This window comes from Anser brachyrhynchus (assembly GCF_964034855.1).
Source record: "Anser brachyrhynchus genome assembly, chromosome: 3".
Lineage (NCBI taxonomy): Eukaryota > Metazoa > Chordata > Aves > Anseriformes > Anatidae > Anser > Anser brachyrhynchus.
Genome location: NC_137696.1, coordinates 2,454,747 through 2,469,406, shown reverse-complemented (window position 1 = coordinate 2,469,406; position 14,660 = coordinate 2,454,747). Strand labels below are relative to the sequence as shown.

General features: G+C 37.2%; 1 protein-coding gene across 3 annotated transcripts in view; it reads left to right on the top strand.

Moving 5' to 3' along the window:
* The window catches only part of PPP3R1 (protein phosphatase 3 regulatory subunit B, alpha), a 38,078-nt gene extending 24,118 nt beyond the window's left edge, over nucleotides 1–13,960 (top strand). For all 3 annotated transcript variants that reach the window (XM_080587107.1, XM_080587106.1, XM_080587108.1), the window contains 4 exons: nucleotides 7,080–7,256; nucleotides 9,283–9,342; nucleotides 10,305–10,489; nucleotides 11,796–13,960. In XM_080587107.1, the coding sequence (XP_080443233.1) occupies nucleotides 7,080–7,256; nucleotides 9,283–9,342; nucleotides 10,305–10,489; nucleotides 11,796–11,843 (470 nt within the window). In that variant the 3' untranslated portion in view covers nucleotides 11,844–13,960. The remainder of the gene's footprint in view (nucleotides 1–7,079; nucleotides 7,257–9,282; nucleotides 9,343–10,304; nucleotides 10,490–11,795) is intronic.
* Nucleotides 13,961–14,660: the final 700 nt, after the last annotated feature.

Sequence of the window (14,660 nt, the reverse complement as noted above, 5' to 3'; positions counted from 1 at the left end):
AGCTGTAAGAGGATTTTTTTTCTCTCCTTCCTGTGTACGCTTGCAGCCAGGCATTTAGGTGAGAAGCCACTTAAGTTGGTGTTATTTGCTTTTGGCCATGTGACAATAAAACTCATTGCTCTGTCTCATGAGGTTAGGCTACCCTGTAAAAATACCAAAATATTTCTTGCCTAAAGCTGCCCAAAGAAAGGATTGTCTTGTGAAATGTCCCGGCAGCGTTATGTTGAATGTACTTATTTTTAACTGTTTTCTTTCCTTGACCATTTTAGTTCAGCACTAAACCATGCATAGGCCTGTGCATATATGTCTGAACTCTTAATAGAATTAGTATTCTTTGGTTAATCAGTTCTTGTTTTTAAATAGAAAAAATCCTTCAAATTAGGAATTAACTTCTAGACTGCTTTCACAATGCTAGTCATACCTGAATTCCAGCTCTCATCATAAGTCAAACAGTAATGTGAAGTAAGTATATGCAGAGGAATCTTTTTCTAAGCATTTTTCAGAGAAATGAGGCTTTTGCTAATAACTTGCAAGTCTTCAATGCCTAGTGAATGTCCTTGTTAATTAGTTTGTCATCAGCTAGCAGAGACTTGCACATGAGGAGCATCTTACCCACTTCACTAAAGCACTGCACTATGGTCTTATGCTCTCAATATATATCTTGTTAAGTACGTATATGTGGGTAGAACTTCCTAGGCAGTGCAGACATTAGCAGTCTTTTTCTGAATCTTACATCTGGTTTTATGCTACTGCTCTACTGGTCAGATTTTCCTTAGGGACAAGTTGACCTTTGAAGATAACTTTTTATTAGCCATATCTCTGTCTGAGTTGTAAGCAGCAAGTTGCTATTATAAACTTTTAATTCTGGGACAAGCTCTATTTATTCGTAGCTACTATTAACCTAAAGGTTCATTGCTGAGCTTGTTTACCCACTTTTATTGCAGAGGAGATGATTTCTGTTATATTCTGTGGTTAAACAGTATTTTGAGGATATCATGTAAATCTGAGGTTTTGCATGATTAAAACTTTCTGCTCTGATGGACCTTCTCACGGTAGAGAGCGTGTCACTGCTTGTCTGGGCAACGCAACTACAAACAGTGGGGAAGATGTAGTTAGTGTAGAAGTCCCTCTCGTTTGTGACTGATCTCTGGAATGGTTGCACTGTGCTTCAAGATTCCGCGTGCCTGAGTAAAAGTGAAAGATCTAGGGATTGAGGGGCATGGGTACAGACTGGACAATGTTTTTAAAGATCATTTGATAAGGATTTTTGAATGGTAAACTTCTGGGTGACTGAAAGCAGTAACAAATTTATGCTGTCTTCCTGGTGGCAGGGTCATAACCCCCTACCTGGCCCTGCAGCCACTGCTGTCTTGGTGTCTCATGTTATAAGAATTTTGTTTTGAAGTTTGCAGTAATGGAAAGGAAATTCAGGATATTATGCAGGGTATGTATACCATTAACAAAGCTACAATATTTCTTTTACTCTACCCTTCATTTTAGAATACTATTATTTTTCTGTAGGTGAATTGGCATTGCTGGATTCCCTAAAAAAAAAAAGTTACTTTCTCAGCTGTGCTGTTTGAGAAATTACTGAAAATCTACTGCTGTTTCACATGGAAAAAAATTGATTTGAACCAAATTGTCAAATTATCCACAAGAAAAAAATATCATAGCAAAAAACTGTGAAGAAAATAGTTTTATATTTATGTTTTGGTTTTAGGTTAAGGAGACTAGTACCTCTTTTCTAACTTAGAAATTGTAATTGACACATCTGAAGTCATGAAAAGGATTAGACCAGCTGCGTGTAAGCATATACAAGACAAGTGGTTGAATGTGTTCTCAAGGGCGTCATCTTTTTGAAATTTGATCTCCAAGACTGAAATGGCTGTCTTGGTTGCTGCTCTGAAACATTATATTCCTGCACCAGACAAGGCTGTGGCTAGACCTTCAGCAAAAGCTCTCACCTCTGTTTTATTTTGAGATCTCTGCAGTCCATTCTTATGGAAAATGTATATTTTTTTATCTGGAAACACTTCAAATTTAGTAATGTTCTCTTTACAGAAAGCTTTTTTCGAATGTTTTACAAGGATATTGAAACATTAGGAAAGTATTATTTTTACTGATGTTTTAAAAAGTGTAACATAGGCTTTCTGTCACCATATTTTCTCTTCAGTTTTTTAGTTATGAGTTAGAGTTAGTATTTTAAGGGTATCTGAAAAGCCAATCTTTTATGTGTATCTTTAAGTATTTAGATAAACACTTAGATTTCAGAAGTGCACCTCTTTGCTGAGATGTACAGCTTTTCTCAGGGGAGTGCACTGTGCAGCAATGAATGCCCAGCACTTCTGAAGACACAAGCAGTTACCCTGTTAAAATATCACTAAATCTAGTGGATTTTAAAGAGATGTGTATTTTAAGGTATTCTTTTACTTGTGGCTTTCACATTAATAGCAAACTAACCATGCAGGTGCACCTTTACTTCGACTGGAAGCAATAACACTAAAACAATGTTTCTGAAATAACTTATTTCAAAGTAGAGTGCAATGCACTTCAGATATGCTTTTAATGGGGCTTTTTGAGTTGCCACTTGAATGCCCTTTATAATACTGTTTGAGCATCAGTGATGTGAATAACAGCTTGAAACAAACTTATTTTTAAAAATACTTTATGGATCATCATCTCTGTTGTTCTGTGTTAAGGAAAGGAGTGGTATATTCAATAGTCTGTAGCAGCATATTAGAGAGTGTCCAGCTAGAAGATAAAGCTGCTGTACTAAAATGGAGTTACGCAAATCTATTTGCATGTCATTTCATGGAAGCATGTAGGTCTTGTGTTTTAACCTGATTCATAGCATTTCTAGGTGTATGCAAATGAGTTCAGAATATGAAGCAGGTATTGTTGCCTCTGGAATTGTAATACTTGTCTGGAAGAGGAATCATTTGAAAATACTGATATTTCTTTAAAAGGTGAAAGAAATTCAAATTGGATTATGAAAAAACTTGAATAACTTTATTTTTTACAGGGCTGTGAGCAAAGCATTCTTAAAAGAATCACTAGGTATAATTTCTAGCTAGTTAGTATCTTCTGTAAGGCCAGGCATGAGTGATAAGCTGATGGGATATTTTTCTGTGTAAAAGCTTAAGAAGCCTTACGTCAGCGGGTGAGTGGAGCACAAAAAAGGCTAACTTGAGTTTGAGGTTAGAGGAACGCTCACTGCAGCCAGAGCTCGAGGAAGATCAGACCACTGTGATGAGTCACAGGCAAGCTCTGCCTCAAATGATGTAAACAAAGCTTGATACTCCTTATTCTGCTCAGTGATGTTATCACCCTGTTTACACTTCAGTGGACTTGGACCTCCTTGGATTTCCCAGTGTTTTCATCTCTATCCTGGTCTCCTGAGCTTGAGTCTTGTAAAATTCTGCCTGCTACTGCCACCATCAGTCCTTCTGGCTCAAATACCTTCATCAGGATTATCCTATGCCTTGCATTCCAGTAGAGCTTCAGGATGTTTGTGTCAGCATTAGGTTGCCTGTAAGGAGACCTTAGAGAAGAAGGGAAAGAAGTATTTTTGTTCAGCCTCTGATAACTTAATTCACTGCTCTGGCCTTCAGCGATAGCTATGTGAAATTCTAGGAGAGTCAACCTGCTGCTAAATACTAAGGAAAGAGTAGCCTTGTAAGAAGGGGGCACGTCCATCATAGGCGAGGACTGTTGTATGTGTGTATTTGTAGAGGAAGTCTGAACAAAAAATGCATAGGATAATACTGGAATTTGCTCTTACAATAAATGTTTGCTTTTATTCCTTAAAAGCTAGCCAAACAAAATCTCTACATGTTTCAGCTCAGCCAGAGAGAGTTATCACAGGTGCTGACTGAACTGAAGGAAAAAGGATAGGCAAAACCTCTTGAAATTTCAAAGAAGGCTTTAAAAATTAAAATAAAATCTGTTTTATTATTTTTTGATTTTTTGAAAGCCATTTTATAAAGACAAGTATTTACTGAAATATGATTTTAAGTGTATAAGCTCTTTAAGGTAGGTCTTTTGAAAATGTAGGTGATGCTTGCAGTGTGTTTAAAGAAAAAATCGTTCTGATGGGAAATGCTCAGTAAATTAAAATTATGAAACTGATCTGCAGGTGCTGATTTTATCTATATGTTCATGATGAACAGCAGCTTTTATACATGTGAACTGTTAAAGGAAATATGCCTGTTCCCATAACTGCTCTGATTACCGTGAAATTTTTTCTCCCAGTATGCTCATCCATGGTGTATCTGCTGCCAGAAACAAAGCTTTGGACAAAACCTACGCATGGCCAGCTTTGGCAGAGATTCAGTTTCGTTACTCCTGTTCTTTGACCTCCCTGTCCCTGCATGACCTGCTCTGCCCCTCCCAAGGGTTAGAACCTCCTTGGCTCTGCAGTGCAGGCAAACCCTTGTTTCAGTGTGTCAAAGTCAGGGGTGAGAAATTTCTAATACCCCTTTTCTCTGCTCAGCATCTGCATTCTGAACTGCAATTGAACTGTCAGGAGACTCTTGTGATTTCATGATTTGAGTGGTTGCTGCTTTGCCAGTGTTCAGCAAAACACACAAAGCATTCTGGAGTGGTTTCCTTAGGTACCTTTCCAATGTATTCGCATCTTTGATTCTCGTCTTCACTGTCCTTAATCTTAAAATCCTTGACTGTGATCCTCAAATTTTAAAAAATAAATTTTAAGAAAAGTGCTTCATCTCCTCTTAAGTATTGTGATTGTGTAAGTTCAAGTCTCATGCATGACTGGTTAACAGCGGTTTGTACGCTTAGCAGGTGATGTTAGAGCACTGTTATAGCACTGGTTTGTCAGGATTGTGTGCTGTAGATCAGTCTCTGAATGTCCTAGTAAAATGTAGCTTTTGAATTCATATTGGTAGGTCCTGCTAAAAGATAGAGACTAGCTTAAGATAAAATACCCTTGTAGTTTGCCTTCTTAGCACATCTTGTGGAAGTTCTTTGCTATCTGTTGAAGCAGGTAAGTGTGATGGCAGAACTGGTCCAGTACTTTAGTGTCATTTTTGTGTAATAATCGAGTGTAAAGCTGTGTTGGACTGACTTGTGTATGAGGTGATCAGCTCAACTTAGGGCAGGCTATTGGCAGAACTCTGGGTTTCATTTTTGGTCTTTGCTTATATACTGAAGAGGAAAAATACCATGGACTTCAGCTTCCAAACGAGGAAATGGACTAGAGTCGTCATGAGACAGGACTCTACTGAATGCTGCTTTGGCATTCTGAGGCAGTGATGCTGTGGCTGCCGGTCTTCAGGCCTGGCTCAGACATCTCTTTGTTTGTGTTCTGGTTTAGTATTTTTTTTGTAGTTGTTTTTGAATACGTGTGGTTTTCTTAAATGTAACTTAATGGTTCAAAACTTGCAATTCATAGCTCATTGATTTGTTTGGCAGGGGAGGTAAGATCAGGTATATTACTGCTTCTTTAATTTTTCTCTGTTGTGATTTTGTGAAATTACAGAACTATAAAGTATTTCAGGTTGCTTAGGGAGCAATAGTTCAATTTCAGTCAGTGTTACCTTTTTTATTAAGATTGGAAGTGACACTTCACTGATCTGGTAAGAGAAGGACAGTATTACGTACACAATAGATAATACTTTAAATTTGCTTTTTAAATATTTTAAAGTGAAGTTAAATATTGTTACTAAATAATGCATATATCTTTATTGGTTGATTTGTAAACACTGATACCAAGGAACTTAATTGAAAGTTTGACTGCTTTGGTGTAGAGGAATCTTTTGGTCTCTGAATCTGCTACAATTTCTAAACATAAAGCTCTGCATGTTGGCAGTCCTTACATGTCAGGAAGTCTAAGTGATATTTGTTTTTATGTTGCACTTTTACAAAAGCCTAAGAGGGTATTAATGTGATGCGAAATGGATGAGGTGGTATGTCTGTGCCTCATAGAAGCTGCGAAACAGTTTCTTCTGCTATCAGAGGAAATGCATTAAACAGAGCTAAGAAATTTTGAGGAGATTGTTAATGTTAGGAAAGAAACTTGTATGGCAAGTTGGAAACCTTCAGGTGCTGTAAGATATATTTGCTGTGGTTTGTTGTATGCTAGTCACTTTCTAGTACTTCCTACGAACCACAGTTCCTCCTTCATACCCAAACATGGTGAGTAATTTGTGAACTAACTTCGGTGAGTTAAATCAAGCTGCTGATAGGAAATTTCTAGGTTGTTATGGAGAAAAAATTTCAAGCTTTTCAGCACTGACAGGGAGAGACAAGTGGTGTGTTTTTTTTTTTAAGGAGTGGTTATATGCTCACAGCTTTAGTCCTGGTGAAATCAGATGCGAAGTAGGGTACGAGGTATATGCTGTAACTAAGGGTTTGCTTTAAACTTGAAGGGAGGTGAAGCGGTACTGCTGCAGAACCTGAACCTGTTTTAACTCTGTGACAGAAAATAGGTGTACGAATATTATGGCTACATGCATGTCTATTTCCCATTTGAGATGGAGAGACAAATTATCTTAGATCTGTCAGGGTGATGAGTGAGTAGGTGAGTGGTAGCTGGGCAGCAGCCAGACTGCTAACCTGCTTCACTTGGCATGTGTGCCAGGAGGTCTTGTGTTTGGTGTGCTAATATATTTACTAATATAACTGTCTTCATAACTTACTATGTTAGTCTACTGTAAACTTAATGGTAGTTTCCTGTAAGGAAATTTGGTCTTTTTTTTATTATTTCTTTATACCTGGTATTTGTAAGAGCTCTCTGACTAAGAACTAGCTAAGCATCCGCAATCCTTTAAAATGTTGTGTCAGCATGTGATGTTCAGTGAGTCACAAGGCTAACTGTATTATGGCTGGTGCAGGGAGGAAAAAAGGTAAGTTTTAATTAAAATAAAATGAAAAGGCGTGTGTTTGTTTTCAGAGTTTGACATTATCTTTATAATCTTCCATGCAAGTGTTTGATGGCCCTAATACTGTAGGAGAAATGCTGATCAGAAAGCTAGGGAGAAACATGCATTGGGTTTAACTGGCAAAGGGTTTACTGTGAAGCTAAGAATACTAAGAATAGGTGTTTTTTTTCCTTTCAGTTGATGCTGATGAGATTAAACGACTAGGAAAGAGATTTAAGAAGCTTGATTTGGACAACTCTGGTTCTTTGAGTGTGGAAGAGTTCATGTCTTTACCTGAATTGCAACAGAACCCGTTAGTACAGCGAGTAATAGATATATTTGACACAGATGGCAACGGAGAAGTGGACTTCAAAGGTAAGATACAGCGCTTTCTGAAAGGTGGTGGCATTTTATCAGAATAACTGGAGACTCGGAAATTAAATTTTACTTCAGTTGAGAACGGATGGGTGGAGAAAACTTTTTAATCAAAATAGATACTAATTGCTAATGAAATTGAGTGCCAGTAAAACTGTGCCAGCCAGAAAAATTCTCTGGTGTGTTAGGGCAACAGTTCGGCCTAAATTGATTAAAAGAGCAAAGTCTTTAGTAATATGCTTTCCTGGTCCTATTGATTTATGACTACTCATTAAGTATCTCTTACGTGCACTGATTCAGACTTTCAGTCATGGTGCTATCTGAAGTATAAAGACATTATGAAAGAAGGTGGGGTAGATTGCAAATGCTGTGTTTCTGCTTGAATTGTACTTACCCAAAACTTGCTACAAGATATCTTTTTTACACAAAACTTGCTACAAGATATCTTTTGAAGTATTTTGAAAATAGTTTTCCGAATTGTGAAAGTGATGTACATTTCTCTGTTGATACTTCCCTTACAGGAGTTTTTTTTAATGGTTTTGGGTAGACACTTAAGGCAAAAACCAAGAGCTTTGACTTAGATTTTTCCAAAGCTTTAGCTTTTAGCTAATTTATCTTAACCATTGCTGATTAAGAGAATCAGCAGGTCAAAAAACTTAATTTCTACTTTGTTAAAACAATCTTACTCTTGGAAGTGATGGTGTCCAACATGTGTTGAAGCTATTACAGATCTCTCATAGATCATGACTAGAAAAAGTTGTTCAGGTATTTTTTGCTTTTTATTTTAAATTGAAAGTTAATAAATCTCATTTATACTGACAGACTGACCTTTCAAATTATTATCCATGTTAACGAACACAGAAAAAACTAATGACAAAGATTTTGACTTTACAAACCCCCTCAAACTTCTGTAGGGAGACTTACAGCGTAACCAGAATGTTGATTTTTGTGACTTTTTCCTTTGTATCTGTTTCCAAAACTGTGTTGTTTTACAGTTAAAAATCCCCATGTGAAAAACAGGCAGTGAGGAAAGATGATGCTATATTGTGTGTGACATTGAGCTGTGATTAGCAAAATTACCAAGAGCTGTTTCTCTTGGGTGGGAACAGGAAGTTGTCAAAATCACTTCGGTGTAGTAAAATCATGCTGTTGCAATCGGCGGTAATGAATTCTGCTGTTGTCATCTGGCCAAGTTTGACTCACTTGACTTCTGTCTCATGGAAGCTCAAAAAAAAAAAATTACTAGTGTGAGGAAACTTGTTTTGTTAAAAAACCTGAGTTTTTCTTAATCTTTCAGAAACATAATGGTTCAAGAAAGAAAAAATTACTAGCCAAGTATTTGAGTTGTTCACTTAATTTCACAAAACCTGCTGAAGCTGCGGTAGGCCTTTCAATCTAATGCTATATTGCCATACCTCTGTTTTTTCTGTACCACAGTTGCAGTTTTACACAGTTGTCACTTTCACCATTCAAAGCTCTAGGTAGTCTAGTTATGGGAACTCATCCAGATGCATCACATCTCAAAGTTTTATTTTTTTTGGCAACTCAAAAGTTTGTTCTTGGGATAATGAATTCATAGGTAAATAATGTAAACTTTCTTTTTTACCTTGTTTTTATCTAAAATTGTTTTGCATGTGTTATAGAGAAGTTTTCAGTTTCATGTAATGCTTGCCTTAAGTGAAGAAACCACTGTTGAAAAGAGCTCTGCAACTGGAATCCTCACAGGAGAGTAGTTTTAGTAGAGATGTAGATGGGCTTTTATGAGACTGTCATGAAAACATAGTTCAGAATTACTTAATACTGATGTGGAAAAATCTGTTCAGTGAGTGCAGTATTGGGTTTGAAGTACTTCCCGCTAATCAACAGTGTCCAAGTATGTGAGTTTAAGTGTTGCAGGGTGTAAGCAATGTATTAAAGATTTTATAGTAATTTAGAGTCTTAAAATCTCTCCATTTCTGAACTGTTTCCTTTGGTTTATTAAAAACATACTATTTTTGTAAATGTTTTTCTGTGCTGTGTCCTTTAGAATTTATAGAAGGAGTCTCCCAGTTCAGTGTCAAAGGAGATAAGGAACAGAAGTTGAGGTGTAAGTATTTTGATTTTTCCTTAACAAAACTGAGCCCTCAAAAATGTACTTTCGTTAGTTAACATTGATAAAACAGTAAGTCCAGATACTTCTTGAAAGTGGGAAATTATGAAGGTAGTTTGGAAGCTTTTGTTCACACTTTAATTTGTGTGAGGATTTTGCCAGTGTTCTTTTCTTCATGGAAGGTTTCAGGAGGGTACCTTTTGAGTATCCTCAATTGTTTCCCATTTCAGGGGTGGGGGAAGTGCAAATAATATTTAAGTATACTTCAGAAAACTGTTAGCAGTGTGCTTTGCTTTATGGGAGCATAAAAATAAGATGGCTTTTTGGATGCTTCAGTAGAACAGCACTAATTTCTTCTTGTTTGAGGACTGCATCTCAGGAACACGTCCTAAGACTTTGGTGTGGGGAGGGGAGAGGCTCAGTCGTGGATGTAGCTTTCAGTAGCGTAAGAGACAATAGAGGTTTAGGAAAGAAATCTGCTATATTTAAATGTTTAAAAATAAATTCAGTCCTATGTCAAACTGCAGCAAAGTAACAGGGTGGGATTTTGATTCATTCCTTCCCTAGAAGGTTGTAAATTTTTTGTCTTCCTTGCAAATGAACTGCTACCTGGGTACTTTAATTCTGATAGTGAAGATTTTCCAATTTAGTGTTTATAGGATTCTTCTACTGTTGGGGCTTAAAAACAGTATTAGCTGACACTTCCAAAGTATATTTTCTTCCAAGTCCTGTAGTAATACTGTTCATTTTATTGTTTCTGATGTTTCATGTTTTTTTAGAATGAAACTGAAAAGCTGTTAGAAGTACATCCCACTTAAATTGCAGTATGTTTTTCTGTTTGTGATGACACAATCCTGCACAGCCTTGTTGCAAAGCACACAAATTCTTATTGCTCTTTTCTGACCCCATTTGTTGCTGAAAGTTGTTTTTTAAATTTTTTTAACGTTTTACTTCTGCAGTTGCTTTTCGCATTTATGATATGGACAAAGATGGGTATATCTCAAATGGAGAGCTCTTCCAGGTGCTGAAGATGATGGTTGGGAACAATCTCAAAGACACTCAGTTACAGCAAATTGTAGATAAAACCATAATTAATGCAGATAAGGATGGTGATGGAAGAATATCTTTTGAAGAATTCTGTGCTGTAAGTAACCTCTAAGGAAAACTTTTTATTTAAAATAAAAGGAGGGTAAACAGTATAAAGGGTAAGGTTGTAAAAGCAGAACGTTTCTTCTGATCTGGCCAAAGATCCTCACAACACAGCTTTATTATAGATGGCGTTGTCTTCTGGCTTTCAGTAGAGTGCAGCGTGTCTTCTGATGTGTGAGTAAGTCATGAATTGGTTCATTGGGGATGCAATTTTCCCATTGAATCTAGTGCCTCTGAAGGGGAGGAGGGTTTCATTCAGAGAATAGCAACTTTTGCAAAATACTTTCTATGCTATTTTATGGCATACTAAATGCAAGACCAGTCCTAAATAATCTTTAATATAGCGACAAAGCTAGCTAGCTTGAAGACATGTGTTGGATTCCTGGTCTTATGCTGGTAGAAAATAGCAAATTTAAAGATGATTTGCAAGTGACTGGCTTGTCGTAGGAGCCTGGTTTTCTTTGTTTTCAACAGTTTGATTAAAAAAGAAACAGCACTTCCAGTTGTTCTGTTTCTAGCTGTTTAGTAGAATAGACTGGAAAAATCAAAGAACAGTGGGCAGGCATGTAAGTCTGAGTGAAGACAAATGCTTCAAATTATGTGTAAACTGTAAAAGGAGTACTTCACAGCGGATCTCTGTTTTACAAAGCCTCTTTCTCAGAGGTGGTAGCTGGAGGGGAGAGGTGTGTACCGCAGAGGTTAACTTCAGGTTAATCTCCTGTCACTAAACTAGGTGTCTGCTCCAAATCACTCTTGAGAAAGGTTTATCTTTGCACAGAGCGGAGAGAGCCTGGGGAGATTATCAGGTCTGCAGCACACAGGGATTTTACAGAGGCCAGGGTAGTGGGATTTGTCAGTTACAGGGAGAGTAACCCCTTGAGTGCTGCTCTTGAAAAAGGACAAGCAGATGAAAGGCATCTCTTAAAAACTGGGGGTGTTGCTTTGCTGTTGCTCCTTGCTTCTCTTTGTAAAGCTGCACGGTTTTATAGGATGTTTTAGAAATAAGTTAGCGTTTCAGTTAACATGCAGCAGCATAATACAAGGTCAGAATAGGAGATGAGGGGGAAGAAAGCCGAGATGGTGTAACTTACATGATTGTATAACCTGTATAATATAATTACCTTGGGTAATACCTAATTAATTTGCGTATCATGCAATGCTTGTGAAATGTAAATTAGATCGAAGAGGACAGGAGTATTGTGATTATAATAGAGATAAATGCATCTTTTTGAATGAAGTGTGCTTGTTGTCTTGCCAATTTTCAATTCTTATCTACTTACGAGTGCTTGTTTTTCTCCCAGGTTGTAGGCGGCCTAGATATCCACAAAAAGATGGTGGTAGATGTGTGACTCTGTAGGGCACCACCCAACACTTTTGCTTTCTTCTCCATCTCTGAAGATCTGCTCAAGACGTCCAGCAATGCTCTCTGTGTATTTAAATGGAAGTATTTTTCTCTGTGAAGCCACATTTTCCAACATGAGCCTCATGAAGCCAACTAAGTGTTATTGAACTTTTATTCTCTCAATAACTCGGTGTAGCACTTTAAAGTCTGAAGGACAGCAAAGATGGAAAGAGCATATCAGTGTGGTGGAGAAAGGGAAGGGGTTGGCTTTTTAATTTATTTTTCTTCATCTTTTATAACAAGGAAATATCTATCTATATATATATATGTGTGTGTGTATTTATATATAGATATATATGTAGCTTTCTATATGTAGTAGCTAGGTGGGCTTTAATTTAATATACTTGATTCAGAAACAAAACTAGAGTACAAAGTGCCAAGCAGAATATTAACAGTTCAATATATGGATATACATCCTTACTTTTATTTCACACAGTTTTATATATATAGTAGAAGAATGTAAAATTTTAACTGGGTGTTAGGTCAACTCTTTTCCTTTTCCTGTGACTGTTCAGATGTTTCTATATATTGACTGGCTGACAAAGCATTGCTTCTTATTAATTTACCTTAATGACATTTTTTGTAACACAGGAGACTAAGTTTATTTATACCTGTTAATATATTACCAGGGACTGTGTCTCTTTGCTAAATAACTTAGTACAATTCTACTTAATATGAGAATATAGTTTAATGCTACTGCCAAGAACTAGCCCTCATGTGCGTATAGTAACTGCAGAACGCTTCGGTGGCCACTAGATTTTGTCACCTAGGGATCGGGAACAGTTAGAGCTGTCCCACGGTTAGTGCACATCTGCTGTTTTGGATTCATTTTAGATACGGCTGCTCAAGGTGTTAGACACATTCATGATTTTCTCTTGTGCTTAGCTTAATGAAATTAGGACCTACGTAAGTGTGCAGGATTCCCATCTACTTATTTTATACAGTTCTTAGACTATAAAGTGTTCTTGCCATTTAAATTCTGTTGTTTCAACAGTGATAGTTTCCCCTCTGCATTTAAAGAATACTACAGGTAGCATAAATAACTGGTAATGTTTTATATATAATATATATATATGTATATAGGATTCATACAGGGGGAAAATCTTGTTAACCTATGCCATAGAGGAGGAAAACTTCACACTATCTAAATTTATACCTCTTGCGGTTCTCCAGTCCTTTGCCTGGAGAATTTTTTTCTTTTCTAGATTTGTCCATATCATAATTTGTAATGGATGGTAACTTGATATATTTGTGTGATATAAAAGTAGCGAGCCATGTTTTACAACTTTATATCATCCCTTCCCTTTTCTGCAATGGTACTATTGGCTGGAAGACAAACATTTGCTAGATTTTTTAGGACAGTACATCTTTCCTGTATAGTAGTTTTTCTATTAAAAACAATTGTTTTATAATCAGCAGTGGAAAGCGCAGGTTGTCTGAACCTACTTCTATTGAGCACCTGTCTGCCATAGCTGTTCCTTCAACTGAGTGCTGCACATCATGGGCTCTGTCTGTGAGAGAGAAATCCAGGTGCTTGGTGTCCTTGCATGACATGAAGTTTTGCATGTAGATCGATTTGAAATGTTCCTCTTGTTTACATAATTTGCATAATTTAAGATAATGTTGCCAAACTTTGGTAAATGTTAATGTTCAAAACAAAAATCTCCACTACATGTAACTTTCTTCCTCTGGATCAGTACGTGGCTTGTAATCCCAGCCAGTGGTTGTATCTGTTCCAGTGTCAACTGCCATGTGCTCTGCTTCAAGGGGGAACTAGTCTTTTGTGAATTTTTTGTACATAAGTATTTGTTACAAACATTTTAGCAAATGCTTTTGATTTTCTCTTACTTGCTTGTGCATATCTTGGCTGGCGTTATAGAAATTTAGTGCTACCGTTATTTCCTTAGGGGGATTGGAAGGGGAGGGATGAGGTTTTTTAGTTTGTGTGGGGAAAAATGATTTACGTTGAATGTTTAGTTTTTCCTCTGCATGCTACATCATATGTTGTGGGAACTATAAGAACCTTCATACTATATGAATATAAAATAAAATATTTGAACCTTGGCTGGGGTGCTTCAGTACTTACCTAGATGCTTCTTGTTAAAGTTAGGGCAGCTCTGCACCCTGCTCTAAAAAGAAAAGTTGTTCATAGTTTTTTGTTCCTTGTTAAAGACTTACTGTCAGTGGCACAGGGTGCAGACAGTCCCCTGAACACTCCCAGGCTTTTCGTGTTTCGAGCCCAATCTTTAATGTTTTTCTTAAGGGCACACCTGAAACTTTGTTAAATGCCCAAATGAGATAAAATACCTTATTTAAATCTTACTAAATTGGGAATGATTGTTTTTTAAGCCGTTTAACACCAAAACAACAACAACAAAAAAACCTAACCTAAATAGGCAGAAACCAAAAGGCAGCTTCTTTCTCAGGGAAAGGTCTGAGACCCCTGCTGGCAAAACCAACCCTCCCTGTAGGCAGGTATTTCCTTTTACAGAAGCAGCCTGGGAGTCCTTTGCTCTTGCTCTTTGCATTGCCTCCATTGCTTCATGTATCCTAAAAGGCAGCCTTCAAAGTTATCTGGGCCTTCTGCATGCTGCCCCGTTGCCTTCCACAGCTTTTGGTCGGCCAGGATCAGCATGTACCTGCTTCAGGAGGAAGGCTTATCACTTCTGTGTGTCCTTGACTCACTCTCCCCTCTTACCTTTCAAGTTGAGATAAATGACATAAGCAACAACTGAACAAACCACATTGGTAGTGCACTGTTTTA